Source organism: Temnothorax americanus, unplaced genomic scaffold (assembly GCF_048541705.1).
Source record: "Temnothorax americanus isolate GAGA-0224 unplaced genomic scaffold, ASM4854170v1 Scaffold15, whole genome shotgun sequence".
NCBI classification, from domain to species: domain Eukaryota; kingdom Metazoa; phylum Arthropoda; class Insecta; order Hymenoptera; family Formicidae; genus Temnothorax; species Temnothorax americanus.
This window is the reverse complement of record NW_027509286.1, coordinates 1,764,292-1,784,115: the sequence shown is the minus strand read 5'-3', so window position 1 is coordinate 1,784,115 and position 19,824 is coordinate 1,764,292. Positions and strand designations below refer to the sequence as shown.

Genomic DNA, 19,824 nt, shown 5'->3' with positions numbered 1-19,824 from the left:
CGGTAAAGACTCGTCATAATAACCATAAGAGTATGCAGTAAAACGTAAACAGTAAGCTATTGACTAATGGAATTTTTGCAGTTCAAGAATAATCGACCGTGGTTGGTCAATTTTTACTTCTTATGTCTTACATCTTACAGCATACTCTTACGATATTGTAGAGTGGACTTGACAAATGTCTTCTAATATTCGGTTAATTTTATCTTAATTCTATTTTAATTTTTATTAAACGATAAAATTATAAATTTCAGATTTTACTAGATACATCAAACCTTCAAAACTCTATTTATATCTTTGTTATTTCCACCTCTCCGAACTTTCCACCTGCTCTCCCGCCGTGCGCTAACAGGAGAAGTCCCGATTTACTATTCATCTATTTCATATTATTTTACTATAAATATTTATGTGAATGTTCTCAGAAACGATACGATTGACTTAAAACGATAATTAACCAATTTTCTCTATTTATTCTATCTATTTTATTATGGAAGAAGGTTACGCGTCTTATTTTTCGAATCCTGATTTACTTATCTGTTTACAGATTATACTGGCTTCGCAAGACCGTGCAACTCGTGGTACTGATAATAATGCTATGCATCTTTTTTTCGCTGCTGTACTTCGTACTTCGCATATTCCGCTTGATCGTTTGACGGTCCAGAACAAGTCCGTGAAGTTGGCACTCGCAAAATAAATTTTTAACTACAGGAAATTGTAACATTTTTTTTACAGTTGTTTGTAGTAACAATAATTTCGTTTGTAGTGGAATAATTTAAAAGTTACAACGTATTTGTAATAAACAAATTACGTATCTTTGTCAATTTTAGAGATATCTCGAATCCGCTTGAGCCATGTGTTTCAGAATCGTTTTGGTTCGTTTAGAATCGTGGGAAATAAATTACAATTTGATTCTAATTTAAATTTTATTAAAACAATATTTATTATTTACAGCATATATATATAATAGCATAATAATAAGAGCCTGTGCGTGCGTAGCGACATAACGTACGTACAAAATATTTCGACGTAAGTTTTCGAATTCTCGCTGAGTAAGGATATTGTCACCATAATTAAAAAATTGTTTTACGATAATGTTGGCATATATTACTATGACTGGGCATCCTACAGGAAACTTTCTCCTTCCGTTTCGTATAAAATTTTATATTTGTCACATGTAATTCTCTCATTCGTCCATCACCGGCCATCAGTAGACATGCGTTTGCCCAATTTTCTCAAAGTACTATTATTATTATTAAGTTACATCCTTATGTAAAATGATTATATATGCATTATTTGATTAAATATGCTTCTGGGCAGTACTGCTGTTCCTTGAATTACGCTTTGAAACTCCTTGCTTAACCGAGTAGAGCTGTTACAAGCATTGGATTTATAAATAATAAGTACATTGTTATAATCTTCTGTAACTCTATCTTTTCTAAAAAAATAATGTAAATTTTCATTATTTATAAAAAAAATACATGATTATGTATGGTTGTAACACAGTACTGCGCGATTTATGGATCTAAAAGATACTGTAACTATCTATATTTTAATTCTATCAGGCATCTTCGAGTTAATAATAACAATAAACGCTTCTTAATCACGTGTTTTGTATAAACTTTGAGAACACGACAAAGCCTAGAAGAAACACGTTTTTCGATCAATCGTATTACGCGTTTCTAGAAGGTCGAATTAAATGCTCATAGTTATACTCTTTCAATAGAAACAATTATCTGCCAATTTGCTGATAAAATCGCATATATATTGAGCATATATCTATATTGGTCGAAGGAGTCTACCTAATTATTCTCATCGGCTTCGTCGTTCACCCAATAACAGTCTGAAGAACTTCTTCTTTTGATTCGCAGAGAACGGCGCGAAATGATCGTCGACAGCCCGCCGTTCACAACCAATCACATCCGGTCGCCCCGTAATTGGTCATTTAATTAATCAGGAAACAAGTTTCTCTTACACACTCTCTGGTACGATTTTGTCGTAATGGAAGGTGCTGCTCGAGTAGAAGCTACCTCGTTTCGGCATGTGAGGCGTGGCTATTTCCTCCTGCAGGGGTTTGTACACCAAACCGCAGTTCTTGTTGTCGACCAGACCCTGACGGAGGATCAGGGGCGGCCTGATCACGGGACCCCGTCCACGTTTGTTTGCCAAGCAGCAGGCGATGCGCGCCACCAACAGGAAGACTACCAGAACGGACAGGACGGTACCGGAAACCAGCCAGACCTTGAAGCCGGGTCTCAAGTTGTACCAAGTGTGATATTCCGTGGTGATCGCAAAGTCCTCATCGTATTCTTGATCCTCCATGAGCCGCGGCTCGTCGATATGCTGCATGCCGTGATCGACGTTCAGCTTCTGTGAGAAACGCATCCGGCATTATCACACGTTATCATTACAATTTGGAAGATCGATAAATATGTGATGATACTGATGATATTACACGAATTGAAAATTATATAAATTACACAATATTAAAAAATATTAAACAATTGAAGTATTGAAGTATTGAAGTAAAAGAAATACTAAGACATATTTCGAAGAACATTATTTCATTGTCGTCTTACCTCATCGTTATCGAGCTCGTTTTTCAACAGAGGATCGGCGTCTTCTATAACATCGACATCCAGAAGAATGTCTTTCGGGCGTGTGCCTTTGCCAGGAAGCGATCTGGATGGTGGACCATCGTCGATTCCATCGCAAACTATCTTCGCCAAGTCCGTCCACTGACCAACGTCCATCAAATCCATGTTATCAATATCTTCAATATCATCGAACTTATCACTGGAAAGTCTGTAAAAACAACATGAGAGATTGAGAGAAGTCCTGACATGACATATTTAGCTGGTCTCTGAACTTGAGTATACTCACTCAAGTACTTCTGTCGGTGCGACGCCATGATCGGTGAGCCATTGCACAGCTTCGGTGAACTCGGAGTCACAATCCAGGGGATTGTGCGACAAATCCAGACTGGCGAGATTTGGCGTGGCCTTAAGTTCCTCGACGGTGATTCGCCGCAGAAGATTACCGCGAACCGACAGGAACCTAAACGGAAACGAAAATGTGAGATACCTTGGTCAACGAATATCTTAACGTCGTAATACATTATTCAATAAATATCTTGATGTCACAGAATAATTTTGTTTGTAATTAAAAAGATTTTGCAAAAGCTTCAAATATTATTAAAAGAAAATTCTGAATTTTCTTCTCAAATGTGATAATAGAGAGGTCATAGTGCAATTTCAATAATTTTAGTTTATTTAGTTTTCTACAATTCTGCATCTGTGTGAATATTATTTAGAATATAAATTGTGTTTTAAATAACAAATTCTCTTTCGCTTAATTATTAATAAATAAATTTCCGTAAATTTCTCTCACCGAAGACTCTTCAACGGCACTCTAGCTTCGCTCCAGACGCGCTCGAGGTTGCACCGGCTCACATCCAGCTTGAGAAGTCCTGGAATGCTCAGGAACGGCGTCACTTGCAGTGTTCTCAACGGATTGCGGCCAAGGTTCACTTTACTCAAAGATACGGCGCCGCGGAACATGTTAGGCGTGAGAGTAGTGATGATATTGTCGGACAGATCCAATTCTCGAAGAGACGAAAGATTATCCAGGAGCCCATCGGGCAGGCCGGTCAGGCGATTCTTCGCGAGCTTAAGCCGAGTCAACGCTGGCATTTCGTCGAACGTGCCTACCTTGATGCTGTCCAGACCGCAATTTGCGCACTCGAAACGGATGGTGCTGTTAAATAACGACAATTACTTAATACATATAAGTACTAAATTATTTGGTATTTTAAAATAAAGCGGCAAAGTGTGACACATATTCACCTGAATGTATTGTGCTCCAGGTCGTAAGTTTTGAAAACTGGCAGAACCTGCAAAGCGGGATTGTCGTTCATCAGCAGAACCTGCAGTCTTGGATTGGATTTGAAATGGTGCTCGGTTAACAAGGAGAGCCTGTTATCGCTGATATCCAGATATTGTAATTGTTCGAGCTTGCTAAAAGCGTGCTGGTGGATTCTCTTTAAATTGTTCGACTTGACATATAACTGGTCCAATAATGGTACGCCTTCCAGATCCTCCTTGCCGATTATCCTGATCTTGTTTCTGGAGACGTCGAGCATCGTCAGTTTCGAAGAACTTATAGTGGCCAACGTTGATAGATTATTTCCTAGAAAATACAAAATAATTCTTTCTTCATTAATTAGTTTCTAAAATAAGTGTGAAATAACTAAATTTTAGTTTACTTATCAGTATGAGGCATTAAGCAATTGACCAATTAAGTTTGTATTATCTCTGATAAATTTAATCAAGCATTTACGATTTTTATAATTTTATTATTAAAATTTAAATCGGATTTTAATGACCGAATGCTCTCGCTTAATTATTAATAAATAATATCGTGACGTGATACACATGTTTCATCGTTCTTACCAGCGACACGAAGAATTTGCACATCTTTGTTAATGAACAGGTCAATGGGGATTTCATTCAGTAAATTATCTGAGAGGTCCACTTCCATGAGCTGGTCCAGCGAGTCGAAGATCGTGCTGTCGATCTCTCTCAGCCGGTTGCCGCGTAGATTGATGAAATTGAGGCTGTGCATCTTGGAGAAGGCGGTGCGTTTCAACCGTAATATGCCGTTGTTCGAGAAGTCGAGATCGGTGACTGAGGGTGCGTGCAGCAGATAGTGCTTCGTCGGCCTCGAGTCGTGCATGTGCTTAAGCGGATTACCGGAGATCGTGAGCAGGCTGAGCTGCGTGTTGTTCTGGAAGGTGTTCGGATGGATGTCCTGCAGACCGTTGCGTGTCAAGTTCACGGCAAACAGATACGTGATGCCATTGAAGGCTGTGCGATCTAGCTCGACTATGCGCGTGTCGACGATGGTGATGGACTCCAATTGCTGAAGGCCCCGAGCCCGCAGGGCGTTCGGTCCCAATTGTATCTCGCCGGCGTTCTCGATGCGCAGATGAGCGATGCTTGACCCAAAGGACTGCTCGTTCGTCAATTTGGTGCATCTACGGGTAGTAAGTAAAAAAATGATGAATAAGATTAATGAAAATGTCGCATTCTCATACTGTTTAGTTATGCACGATTGTTATCGCGAATATTAGACAAGTTGGATTATATAATCCCATTTTATAATCGATTTAGATTTTATCATTCTGCAGGAGATCGTCTAATGACTTTACTTTTATAACTGAAATTAGATACTAATTTTGAAGAACTTACAAAGCAAATCGTCGTAACGTAAAAAAAGACATTGAAACAATTAAGTTATTTATATATAATTATGACATATTTTACGTAATTTTTTAATTATCTTGTTTAATCGCGTTTGCATATTTCCTTGAGCTTTACGTATAATGACAAAATTTTATAACCAAGAATGGAATATTTATCTAGTTCTTAAGTCTTCATTAATGTGTCAAAACTGTCATATTATTACGCTCTAAACAGAAAGCGAAGAACTCTATACGAGTTCTTTATCTGCCGTCAACACCAAGGGACATTGTTCAGTTACATAAAGATCCGATTAGAAACATACGTTGCAGTTGTCGCAGCCGCGTATTGCCCGGCGCATTTGCAATAATCAGGGCACTCCGTCATAACTTCTTCATCATCATCCACCCCCGGGAGCAAATCCTCATCCTCGTACTCCTCGTCGCTGAATTCGTCGTCGTCGTCGCTGTCCTCGTCGCTATTATCATCCTTGTAAGGTATAGGGTCGAGTTTCTTTAATTCCTCATCTTCACCCAGAAGCGAATTTGATTTTACAGTTATCTTCGGTTTAAAAGTCGGCTTTATTCGCAAGTTTATCATGCTGTCCCTCTGCGCTTCGGCCTTGAAAGTCTTCGCTACTTCTTCCTGGATCTAAATAATTTTTATATCGTAATTAAGTGTAACTTACTTAATTAAATATGGCAAAAATCAAATTGAAGCAAACTGTACTCCAAAGTTCGACCTTTTAAAGGTCGAACAAGAATTTTCTTTTCAGACGTATTATTTATCCTTTATGTGTTGCGATGATGCGAGCAATAGAAAATTATTATCTGTCAATATTTAACAAGTATTATTACGTATAACTTCATAAATTTGCGATTCAAACTATCCGTTATATAAAAAGGTAACCGTACTTACTTCGTTAACAAATTAAAGATATCATAGAACGCAATGTACTCTAATATGTAACAAAAAAATCTGCACTTACTTTAGCATCGTCTTTGTTTAAAGTGTCTTTGTCCAAAGTCTGGATCTCGTGCATCAGTATGTCCTTCATATTCGTGAAGGGTCTAGCGTAATCTATAAAGCTGTCCTTCGGTGTCGTTTTCGCGGATTCGACGGTCGTTGCATTTACTCCGCTGGTACGAACGACTTCCGTAGTGCGTGGTGTCGAAGCAGGTGATGCGTTGGTTGTAATGGCAGCGACCACCAAGAAGATGGTCAGCAGCCAAGCTGCCGAGATCCCCATGTTATGGTTTATTCTGAAAATAATCGGTTATTGGATAAGACAAGAATGCTTTTTATATGTACGATGCCTGCTGGTAGTTCAGGCGCATTAGCAAAGATATTCGTGCTCATAATAGACTTTCACTTCATTAGAAATTTTTATTATAATTTCTCAATTGCGCTCTAATTTTGCTTTATACGTAAAATATATATTTCCATGAAAAATATAAAAGAAACAAATTAAATTTATTATATTATAATTTATATTTTTGTACAACTAATTAATTAAAGTAAATAATTAATTCAATGCAATTTTAATCTTCCTTTTTATATGTTTTGAAATTAAAACTTCTGAGAATCGTTAGCTTATCTTTCGCTTCTTAAAAGAATAATTAAACGGCATTCTTTCTTAGTACACTCGTTGAAATCTTTAAAATTGCACCACGTTACTGAAAATGAATCTGAGATGCTCTGTAGTGTAACGTGAGACTTTTTCACGTCCGTTCTCAAATAACGTCTGCTGACCAATTTACTCCACAAAGCAAACATTGTTCTATTTGACTTTCCGAAACGTATTTGCTAAAATATCAAAACGGTCAATTTACAAGAAATTAATAAGTATGAATTTTAATTTATTAAACATTAGTAAAACGGAATTTATGTCTACCATTTTGTATATTGATTGTTTGATTTTTTTATGCACACTGATTTAACAACGCTACAACGCTTTGTCACTCCTATATAGCGTAATACCAAGAATCTATATCAAAGTTTTCAAGAGATCGGGTGTTAGGTACGTCGGAACGTCACGTTCGTGTTGGTGCAATCAAGTGCAAGAGCGGAAACTCTTGCGGTTTCCAAAGAAACAAGAGCAACCTTCTTCCGGAATACCTTCAATCGTTGCACCAAGGTTTCTTCCGTCAAACCGGATGTGCTATTTTGAAATTACTTTGCAGGCGCAACAATAAGATGTATTAACGGTTCCACGTTACTTTATCGCTGATGCAAATGCGAAGTATCGCAATTCTTATATACAAAATGCAATTTATATTTCAAAACTTTTAGACTTATGAACAATTTTCAAACTTCCGTTCAAATAGCGTTTGAATAATCGAGATTCTATTGCATTTTTACGCAAAAAAGTATCTTTACCTCGACGATAATCAGAACTGATCGCGTCACGATAATTCAAACTCTTGCTCCGTTTTTCGCGATTTTGTCGCGTCGAAGATTTTAACGAATGTGCTTGCATTCGGTGCAACGCTGTTCGCGTTACTGTACAACGTTGTTGCCCCACCTACAGACGTTGACGTTAGATAACCGTGACGGTTTGCAGACTGGCACGACTTCTGGCACATATGCGATAGTTATGGACTGTCGACAAACGGGAATGAAAATGAACGCAGCGCTTTCTGGATGGTCATTAGATGATTATTAGATGGCGGAAACAGGAATCGTTAAAAAGAAGGGAAATTTCTCTTATAAGTCGTAGCGAGACTATTACTAAACACACGATATGTCGATATGTCGATTGTTGTTACGCAATATTATCGTAATCAGAGAGACACAAGGAAGTATATTTTACGTGGAAAATACGTCATCGGACAAAAAGACGTCACACATTGTTTTTTTTTTCGCGACGTGTTTTATTATCTCATTTTCATGCAGCATCAACGCCGAGGCTAACCGGTAAACTACTGTAATTACATTGTGTATTGAGCGTCAGTTTATTAAAAAGAATCGCAATAACTGTTACAGAAATTATTTTATTACAATAATGTTATTATAATGGTCTTATGATATTATTTGTAAATAATGACTTTTATCTGAGTGTTACACAAACAACGAGGAAACCTGTTTGCACCGGTTGTGAACGTATTTGGCTGTAAACGTGGGCCGAACAACTTCGTAACCGATGTGAAGGGAGATTATTGTCTCGAAAGTCGATCGGCTGAAATAAAATGTTATCGCGTACAATCTAAACGGGAAGAAATCAAAGAGCCTCAATTTTTTTTAAATAATTCATGATAGATTTTTACGTACTCTTTGTTATACATATAACGATCAAGCTGCACGTTCGCGCTACGTGTGTTCAATCAATATGTGTCTTTATCAGTCACGTATTCTTTATCGAGGGGTTAGGTACGAAGATCGATTTTTTAACTGAGCGTTTTTATCAATCGTGAATTTCATTGTTATTCGCGCGTTTTAAAATCAATTCTTTACAATAAATGTAAGATTTGGCACATTTATAAGAATATGTCGTTAGTAAAAAAACAATGACAATGTAGAAATGTTTATTAATTAAGAAGCGAGAGAGCGAAGAAACAATATTGCGTTGTTCAATTGTTATCGTTCAGGTTTTTTATCGAGCAGAATTATTTGCGCCACGTCGCATTTAGTCTCCGGAGCCGATCCGCCTCGGCAAAAATGGACCGTGCTGCATTCATCGGAGCGGGATTTACGCAAGTTATTGTGAGAATCGCGTCGTTCTTCCGTGTAAACAATTTCCTGGCGCGGACTTCGGCTTCGAGATGCAAATGCAAAGAGCACGTGGAATAGTTATCAGTGACGCGTAACGTAACTCCCTATGTAAGAAATGCATCGGTATGCGGTGGAAATGTCGCGGCGACTTGTAAATGCTGAAATTGGGCAATTATTTTCACACGTCAGAAAGACGCAGACCAGTTCCGAGAATCACTAGACGATACCAGAATCTCAATCGAAATCGAAACAACACCGCACGACGCAGCTTGGCAATCTTATCTCGGTGCATTTTGGAAAAAAATCGCTACTAGTTAATGTTATTAGTGTTATTGTTAATGTTGTCACCAGTGTTATTACTAGTTAATTGTATTTCTCGAAGAATTTTCAACATACACGCACACAATCGACGCGCTACGCAACAGTCACTCGAGATGTTTCTCGTCACCTGATGACAATGGAGTTATCTTACTCGATGCCTCTTTATTTCGCTCGGCAACATGAGCGATCCGCCGAGCTACGTGCGGATCATGAGAGACTGTCGATAATATACTCGCATCATATGATAATATTTTTTAAGCCAAATTGCGATTGTGAGTGAAGGCCGGGATTTAAAAGATTTCCTTCATCTCTAGAATGTCATTCTAATTCTCGATCAATCAAACGAATCTGATCTTCGATGAATTAAGCGAATTATGTTTGCGCTTGACGTCCGCCAGCAGGATGATTTCTCATCGTTTTCGGCCAATTCGAGATATGTTCCACATTGAGATCAACTGAAAGAAGATATTCAGAAAACGGTCCACGGTCCCCACGAAAATTTTCGTCCTCTTCAATGGCCGTATGGGCGCCTCTTTGTTGGACCGGAGAAGTTTCTTAAGAAAAGATGAGGATCGACGGATCCAGTGCATGGCACTGTCGTTTGTGGAATGTATCTAGAGAGAAGATCGAACGTAAAGTGAACAAACGCACGCGTTTACGCGTGAATTTAAGAGGCGGAAGCCTCAATATAGAGGACCCACGAGTTCCATCTGGAGAGTCTTTGTTCGATCTCTCAAAGATAACCTGACGGTTCCACGGCGGGATTTAAGCCAGGTAGAATTACTTTGCCCCGAAGTGAAGCAAGCGCAGGTGGTCAGCTCCTCCCCTCGAGTCCCAAATCGCCGACGGGTCCAGGAGAGCGAGAAACCAACCTGATTCGAGAGAGATCCAGCTAATCTCGATGTCTCGGTACTTTCGAGTAACACAGCGGATCAATCCAGACAACTTGACTGATCCGTGTAGAAATAATGTCAAGAGAGTTCAAATATGAAATTATGAGGAAACATTCTTGGAGCAAAAAAAGATTAATTCGGGTAAAAGTAAAAAGATAATATAAAAACAATATTGGTTATGTATGGCAAGCTTGAAAATAGTTTTTAGGAATTTAATGAATTTATTCTTTGATAGGACAGTCTTTTTGAAAATTTTTACCTTTTCTCCGTGAATTTATTCTAAAATACTTTGAAAAATACTTTAGAAATGACTACAGATATGATAAAATTATTTTTTTGTATTGAAGAAAGACAAAGAATGCCAAGAAAATAATGTATCACGTGAATATCTGTCTACAACAGAGTTATCTCGAAGGAATGTAATGATATTTCCTTTCTTCTCTGTCTACATACATAAAATATTGTTTAAATAACTGCTCGGAAATTCTTTTATTTCCACTATACAGGTTTCATGTAGGTTGCATGTATGATATTCAAATCGATGATTTGCGTTCTCTCTACCGATAAAGCTATTTCGCTGTTTACATGTTGCGTAGGCATATATACGCAATGCGATTGACAGAAGGCAATTAAATTGCATTGGTATCGATCAAACCTTTTCCCTTTCGTAACAGCGGTAGTCCCTGCTAATAATAATAACAATTTTTGATATCGTAGAGCGACTATCGTAATTCAAGTCTCAATTTGAATTTTAAACACGGAGATATATTGGTGTTGCATATCCGCGAATGTTCTTCCAGTCTGACATTTTTTTTTGCGATCGTCCACGCCTTTAATCCAACACATTCCGTTGGGCGTACGCGAGCGCGTCCGATTGCAGCACGATGCGAACACGCGTCCTCGAAGAGGCATACTTTGCTTTCCAAATAGGAATTACACGTCCATTATCTGTCATTCGTTTTGTCGCGGTGAGCGCGATTGTGATCCGCTCGGGACTAGCTTAACACCAGAGCACTCTATAATGTTATTCATGTTCTTTCAACATTAATTAAATAATGCCTCTCATTCAAAATCCATTTGCGATTCTAATCAATAAACGTGCATGATATCGGTGACCAATAAGCTCAAAAGAAAATTACGATCAGCGATTAATCCGCGATAGCATAGCTTGCATAGCCAAATAATTTTTTATTGATAGTCCAAGAATCTGACGTCACGTTAGAAACTCTAGACGGTGATAAAATGTCAGCGTCTCCATTGCAAACACACGTACAGGTTGAATGGTGTAGTATATGCCAGCGGTTATGATAATTATCACCGGTTATTACGTACAGCTTCTATCGTCAAATGTGCACGGATCGTAAAACTGCTTCACTCATTAAACGAGAATGTTGAGCGAGGAGTACATATACATTCCTTTCGTTCGGAATTCACCTTTTCACGAAGATCGGCATGTATTTTTTTTCCGCGATGCTCTTGTTTCGTCGCGTAAACGCTTTTCGCATCGTAATTGGAACTTACGCAATGCGCGAGCGTTGCAATTACAAGTAACATGAGTTACGATGACTAGTCGTAGATTGCGCGTCTAGTCTCCTTAGTTTAATAGCTATATGCGAAGCTATATAATTAGCATATGATGAATTCGATGACATATGCATTTTTATATTTTATTTCATTTATATATGGAGATATATACGTATTTTTATATTTTAATTTATACACACATATAGAGACGTATATATTTTTATGTTTAACTTCTCGTCACATTTTGCAATACCGTCTTTTAGATACATAGTGAATGTATCTCTGAACAATTCAGATACGGTTACCGTATCTGAAAGACGGTATTGCAAAAACTCCCTATTATAATAATGTTTTAAATCATTTTACCAACGTCTCTTGTGTAAATAAATGAATAAATGAAGATATTGATGACATTTCTTTATTTGTGATTAATATTAATGTGATATTGCACAGTATTATCGTTAAATAACATAAAAAAATATTTTTAACAAGTATAGAAATAAGGAAGAGAAATAAGAGGATAATAAAAAAAACGAGACTATTGTAAATATAGCACCCGGGTGATATCTTTAATTTAATTGTTATCGTCAATCCATTTTAAAAACCTATTTTCACGTATCAAATAAACATTTCAATTAAATAAATCTTATCCTCTGTCTACCTGGAGTTATTTAACTCTCGAGAATATAGCATTCGCCACTTCCTCTTTATCACGAAAGATATTGTGCTTTATCTCACTGTGTTATCGGTATATTTATCTCTCGTACTCTGTACTCGAAGAGCATATTTGTTTTGTCTCCGGTCGCGCTGTTGCCCGTTGTAATTTAGCGTACACGGTTAACAAACGTTACAGCCTGCAAACGCGACGGCGGAGAGCGGCTGCGTATTTTAGATTTTTTTCAATTTCTCTGAACTCCCTCGAACTCTCTCTAGAAAGCGACACCGCATACAAATCACGTAGATATGAGCACAAGCGCCATTTTTCCTTCATTTTCCTATAGAATTGTTTATAAATTTTCACAGGAATTTCGCGCAACGACTCGCCGCTCGAGCGTCTAGAGGTTCGATTAAAGTTCCGCTGCATCTGCCGCGGGAATCTTAATTCCTAGAAATCATCAACCGTGACGATATCTCATCAGCACCGAGGCGCAATCCGCGCGCTTGCTCGCTGCAACGATGCTTTTCCTCGTGTCGGTAACCGTCTGCTCGCTAGAGGTCAATCCACGCCGTTGACCCTCTATAGATCTTCGTGATTCGGCAGAAGGGAAAGAGAAATGGAAGATAGTGAACGCGCGGATGATACGGCCGCACGTGTCGATGCCTCGTATTCGATATGTACGGACAATACGAGTCTGTCCGGTTGGTCGCTTAATAAATAACGTCGGGACCGAGGACAGAGGATATAATACGTATTTTACGCGATTTAAATGCGGCTCGCCACAAAGACACCTACGCGCCTACCGCGCGCGGAACATAAATATTACTCAAAACGGCGCGATTCCACAAAGTATCTCTGAAATTGTGCGTGTGGTTTTATTAGGTAATCTTCTTTAGTTAATTTGAACCATTCTTCAAAATTAAATGCTATTATTTCAAAAATTGATTCTATATCAAGTTGTAAAAATACTAAAATGTAATATGAATCTATAGCGTGCATTGTTGCTCATTATTTGAGTGAACTCGTAATTACGAAACTCGTTAGATTTTTCTTTTATCAAACTCTGAATATAATGCACTTGTACAATTTGTAGTTATCTGAAACTTATATGTACGTTTCCAATTAGTCCATCATGATAACAGAAATCTATTAATTTCGATTTCCTCGGTCTGCGGTACCGTCCGAGACACACAAATTTTATCAAAGAAAAGCAATATTTTCATGATTTCTTAATGATAATAAATGAAACTAAATTATATCATTTTGTTGTGAAATAACTATTATGATTATCTTTTTCTTCGACATGGTTGCTCTTTTTATGGGTCATTAGGAAACATAAAGAAACTGCGTTTCGTGCTACAAAACATCGTCGTTATCCCTATACAGCCCGACCTCGTCACAGCCACACGGCATTGAGGAAATCGTCCTGATTCAATGGCGAGTGGTTCACGGTGAATCGAAAGCACGTTCGTTGCCGCGTAGCCTTTTATAGTTGCATACGTGAACCGAACTGAAATATCTTCCGGGAATATTGCTTAAGCGTTCTTTGATATCAATTTCTGAGGACACTCAAGTCACAGCACGGTTGAATCACGCATTTTCTAACTAAAAACTAGAAAAATTGTATTAAATATCAATTTTTTAATTGCAAAGAAGCAGAGCTCAATAACGCGTGTGACAATTAGAATGTATAAATAAATTAAAGACAATTACAACTTCTTATCTCTCTTCGAAGTTTATACAACCGGAACAAATCACGCATTGATTTAAGATAAACATTCTGACCGAATAAGTAACATTTACTTCGCCAGTCAATAATTAACACAATTGATAATTTAATTGACTATACTGGCATTAATCGTGGTAACGATTATAATCATTGCCAGTATAGTCAATTAAATTCTTAATTGTGATAAACATTCTAATTTAAGATAAAAATCTTAAGATAAAATCATACTAATTTATACCAGGAACACCATATGCAGGAAAACATGAGAAGAATAATACTCGCGTATATTCTACTGATCTATAGTGGAATAACCAGGAAATATAATTTCATGCTATTCTTGAATCTCTAATGTTTCCGACTGATAGTGATTCTATTTTGCCTTTCATGCTATCCACAGATAATAGAAGCAATTGCAGATGGAGAAAAATATGGACAAGTTTAAATATTCGTCTGACGTGTTTGTAAATGTGATTTATTTTTTCTCCTTTGCACATTTTTTGCTCACAAGTAAAATGCCGAAACAGCTGTCATGTACGATGAACGACACGTATTAATCATTTATCTCTTTTATCACACTATATTATTCATCGCGTTGATAAAGAGCTTATATTGTGTGGAACTATCGCGCGTGTGTTTTTCTCTTTCTCGGAATAAAAAAGGCGAAGTGGTAAAGAGAATAAATCGATACATTTGGCACGAACTGGCTCTTCCACTCGAACTTTATGCATCCGGTACAAAGTCAAATAAAAGTATCGAGACGGGAGGAAGATTCAGTGCCTAGCGCGGCAAGATAATGCCACCGAAGAATATTTTAAATTGGCAGTATTTTTTTAAACACTTCGTATAAATGTTTCTCAAATAATGTACTTTTCACAGAGTTCAGAGAAATTTTATAAAAATAAAACAAATTAATATATATCTAATGTTATTACTCTCTTTTTTGTCTAAATAAAATAATTTCTCTCTTGTAAATTTCGATTTTATATTAATATTTTTCAAAAATTATAATTTTAAAAATACATTTTAGATTGGTTTTTCTTTAATAGAAACACGTTTGTTATTCAGAGCGATTTAATTTTAGACGTAAAATATTTCGTTGGAGAAAACTCAGGTTCCTGTATAATATTAATTAATGGAACGTTCAGGAATACGTAGTTATTAATATAAATAACAACGTATTATAGTATAGCATGCAACGTAGCAACTTGATGTACGCATTTCGCTTCGCAGTTTTACAGTTTGCACCTTGATCATTATCATGCACTCGCCTGCTTTCACAACCAGATTCGACGGTGGCACATGACTCGCGCTTCTTGCATGTAAAAATAGATCATCTGGGTGGACACTGACCTTGCGCTATTGTGTAATGGCATAATCCGAAAGATGCGAAATAATAATAGCGCCGGTCGAATTACGTCGCGTACATTGTAGTGCATCACGCGAGAGAATGAGAACGTCAGATTTCGCGCGGTAATATCTTTTTTAATTTGGAGAGAAAATAAAATCAAAGAGTTCAAGCTAAAATCAATATGTTAATGAATAATTCGAAAATATGAAGCAAAGAATTCACAAAATTGTTTAATTTCGACATCAGTATAATATGGGCGGAATGATATTGGACAGCGTGCGATAAGAAACTATGAACATAATTAATTGCACTGATTTTGCCATCGTGACCAGCAACCAGGCTGCTCTTTCATTTCTCTTGGTTATTCGTTATTCCGTTAACATGTGTGTGTGTGTGTGTGTGTGTGTGTGTGTGTGTGTGTGTGTGTGTGTGTGTGTGTGTGTGTGTGTGTGTGTGTGTGTGTGTGTGTGTGTGTGTGTGTGTGTGTGTGTGTGTGTGTGTGTGTGTAGGTATGTGTGTGTGTGTGTGTGTGTGTGTGTGTGTGTGTGTGTGTGTGTGTGTGTGTGTGTGTGTGTGTGTGTGTGTGTGTGTGTGTGTGTGTGTGTGTGTGTGTGTGTGTGTGTGTGTGTGTGTGTGTGTGTGTGTGTGTGTGTGTGTGTGTGTGTAACAGATTTCAAGTTCTTTATATAATCAATCTTTATTTGCTTAATTTTTTATATATACCATTGTGCAAGCTTGCACAACGATTTATATGTTTATGTCGCGTTGGTTAAGGAATACATTATAATTGCATTTTTTAATGTGTAATACAATAAATAAATTAAAATAAAATTGAATAAATTGAATAAATAATATAAATAATGTATTTAAATGTAAATAAAATAAATAATATAATATAATAAATTATAAAAATATCTATTCTACCTGTGCTAAATAAGATAAACTTTAAAAACATTAGGTAATTCGGGAATTTTTCAAACAAAATATAGATTTCGTATCTAAGATAAGTGGAAGAGTGATAAAGGCCACTTAATACTTTTAAAACATGCTTCGTTTGCACTCGAGCAATCACATGACTTAATGGCGCAATTTACAAAGAATTTATCGATTTTCTCGCTGGATATGTCTTCGCGAACCTCGTGGAAAGTTTCGTGTGAAAGTCATTGAGACAAATGCCGGCCGAAATCGTTCTGAGTGTTCTGACCGATTGACGTAGATCCGAACGATAACGCCTAAAAATATACGGTGAGGTCACTCGTACAGTACATTCTGTCGACACTGTCGACAGTCAACAACCGAGTTGCGTTACGAGCGAGCGACGCGACGCGACGTACGAATTAATTCTATGCGCGATACGCGATGTACGCGAAACGCGTTGAGTGGCGAGCAGTGCCAAGGGAATTCCGCGACTAGCCCGCGATGCGACGCGAACGAATCGGCGCGATATCTTCGCGACCGGAATTTGCATTCGACTACCGGCGGTTTCCAGGTCACGTTGGCGTACGGCTGAAGGATGGAATCGGAAATGAGGATGACTCAAGTGCGATTTCTGTCGTTCAATGTAATTTTACGGCGATCGGAATACGCTTTCGAAAAGCACTTTGCAACTCCGGAGGTGCTACGAGTTTCTGATGTGATTAAAGGGAGTAACGCGAAATGAGTGACGTAGCGTAACGCGGATGGATGTTTCTCGATTTCTTAAAACTTGAGGCATATGTTAATGTTTAATTTTGAATTAATTCAAAGGCTAACCCCGTTCATATTAAATGATTAACATGGAGTTGCGCGTTGCTCGTAATTAATCGGTAATTTATCGACGATGATGTGACATGATTATGAATAATCGTTGAAGACAATGAGATATCTCGTGACAATCTGCGAACGCGAAGAAACTTTTTGAAAAATTTCACTTATAGCTCCGTATCGAGAAACAACAACTCTGAGTTAATCTGAGTTTTTTATTTTTCTCACCACATTTGTTGCGCTCTAACATTCGTGGAATTTAAATTTATTTTACCCTGGCTGAGGTAATATTTTTCGCAATAAATTTAATAATTTAATTTAATAAAAATAAGATACTTGTATGTAAGTGTCAAAGATTATATATCAATAAAACCAATGGTCGAATTGTCACGACACTAGCCAAACGTCGATTATAAAAATAAAGTCCTTCTCATTAATCAATTATTGGCGAAACAAATATGTACTTTTCTGTTAATTTATTTTAGTTACGGAAATTGCGTAAATTGCAATGTCCTAGCGTGAGATTTTTGCATAAGAAAGTCGATCGTAAGAAAACTCGAATCGCAGCTGACTCCGGGATTCCTCGAACGCGTATTTTATTCTGTTGACGCACGCGTTAACAGCATGCAAGGAGACTTCAACGATCTCATGCGCAGGGATCGTTTCGCGTTAATCTGCAACGCTAACAATTGCGAATAAACGCGGCAAGGAAGAAACAAGCTTCGCACAAGCTCAAATAAGGAAAGATGACAAAAGTTTCTTGCAATGGTTGGAATAGCATGTGATTCACGAGTGAAATTCGGTGAACGCTTTTGCCCGTTGCACACGATAGAATCGGGAAGTAATATCGCGACGATCGCGCGACGCAATAAAATGGTTTACGACGATAAGATAACGTTCCCGGCACCAAAACGATCAACGTCACGTCCTATAGCTTGACGTGTCGAGGGATTCTCGGCGAAGTCGGAGCCATCTTGAGTGACCGATCGCGTTGCCGATCGGCCCGATCTTGCATCGTCAGCCAAGTGCGCAGGAAGGCGTCCTGCGTTCGCTCCGTTCGCGTTCGAACACTCACCTGGTCCGCGGGACTGTTGTCGACGTTCCCAAAGTAAAACGACGATCCACTCGCAAAGGCGCACGATCACGCGGCGCAATATGCGCAGGCAGGACAATCGGTTTCACGTTCGTTTATTGCGCACGGCGGAATTTCTGAACTAAGTTCGAGCCGAGCGAGCTATTCGAGGCGTACCTTTCCTCGGAGGAGATGGAACGAGCGTTGGAGCGTGGGGCCCCAGGGTCGGGCGCGCCGATTGGTCGGGCGCTGGTCCCCGATCCGGTGGAGGGTCGCAGGTAAAAATTGTACGCTGGCAGGTGAGGCACCGATACGCCACCTGGAATCAGAGGAACTCGGGCTCGCGGCACTCTCTGAGCTGAGTGGGCTGAGAGATTGTTGGAGAACGCGCCGTGGTTGCCGATCGACTGCGTGGGCGTCGATGCGACGGACGGCGAGAGGCTACGGTCGAACGCTGAAAGGAAGTGCGTGGACGATGCGAATGCGAGCGTAAACGAGCGGCGGCACAGTGTTGAACAGGTCGTGGCGATATTCTGTTTACGGACTCGCGGTTCTGAATGACGCTCAGCGAATGATATTTTGGTTGGCAGATTTCGGAGCGGAGACAACGGAATAGATAATTAAGACAGATATACGGATGGAAGATGTGTATTTTTAAATTCGGGGACACTTCTTCAGACGTCATCAACGTGACATTGAAAAGGAAGATATTGGCCGCGGATTTTGCAAATTAAAATCAGATTATCTTGTTTCTAGTTATAATAGTTGAATATATGTATATATAGGTCAATGAACTTTGTTCTGAGATAAATCTCTTCTAAAATGACTATCAGGGATTCTACAGAAAATTAGAAAAACACACACACAGAATGATGCATCTTATATACATACATCTTATATACATACGAAACTGTATAACAAAGATAATGCGTTATTTTTAAAATGTTAAAAGATAAGATAATGACAATAGAAGCCAGGTGCAAGTTGCGACGTGCATTGCACAATGCACAATAAAATGCTCCGACGCGTAAAAAATAATGATAATTGCGCATCAAGAGCAATATTAATAGTTATTTGTGTAACAAGTGTCGTAAGATGAAAATTCCCGGGTGCGAAGTTTACGCACGAGCCGAAGGCGAGTTACACACGACTTACACTCCTTATTTTATGTTGCAAGTGCCTGGAAAGTGGTCTATCACGCACGCGTAGCGTGCGTAATGGGGCACTTTCCATGCACGTGTTGTATAAAATATTTTTATCTTTCAACGTGCTATACCTATATACATATATGTTCTCTATTTATCAAACTAATTAAGCGTAGTGTGGAATTATACGATAAGATATTGATTGATATTCCTGCTCGCCTACATAAAAATGTAGATGTTGTTTATAACTAGAAATTTATGTATATATGTTTACAGTGTGTTTTGCGGATAAATATGTACGATTCTTATTATGCCAACGAGAAATTATTTGGTGATCTGCCATCTGTTGGCAACCATAGCGTAGTATATGTTGAAGCTGTCCTAGATAATCAAGAATGATCTAAGCTAAAAACTAAAAAAAACAAATATTCTGAAAGATATGATAT

The 19,824-nt window shown here is 38.2% G+C and overlaps 1 protein-coding gene across 2 annotated transcripts; it reads right to left on the bottom strand.

Moving 5' to 3' along the window:
- Positions 1-901: 901 nt before the first annotated feature.
- Positions 902-18,556, bottom strand: Gp150 (leucine-rich repeat domain-containing glycoprotein 150). Of its 2 annotated transcripts, none has more exons than XM_077402267.1 (9): positions 18,411-18,556; positions 6,223-6,496; positions 5,560-5,885; positions 4,446-5,029; positions 3,840-4,182; positions 3,385-3,750; positions 2,878-3,051; positions 2,574-2,799; positions 902-2,364 (listed from the first exon to the last, which is right to left on the bottom strand). In XM_077402267.1, the coding sequence occupies exons 2-9, from the start codon at positions 6,481-6,483 to the stop codon at positions 1,966-1,968; spliced, it is 2,679 nt and encodes an 892-aa protein (XP_077258393.1). In that variant the 5' UTR covers positions 6,484-6,496; positions 18,411-18,556; the 3' UTR covers positions 902-1,965. The 2 variants fall into 2 exon arrangements, with proteins under 2 accessions (XP_077258393.1, XP_077258392.1); XM_077402266.1 differs by lacking the exon at positions 18,411-18,556 and adding an exon at positions 18,237-18,385.
- Between the last annotated feature and the right edge of the window lie 1,268 nt (positions 18,557-19,824).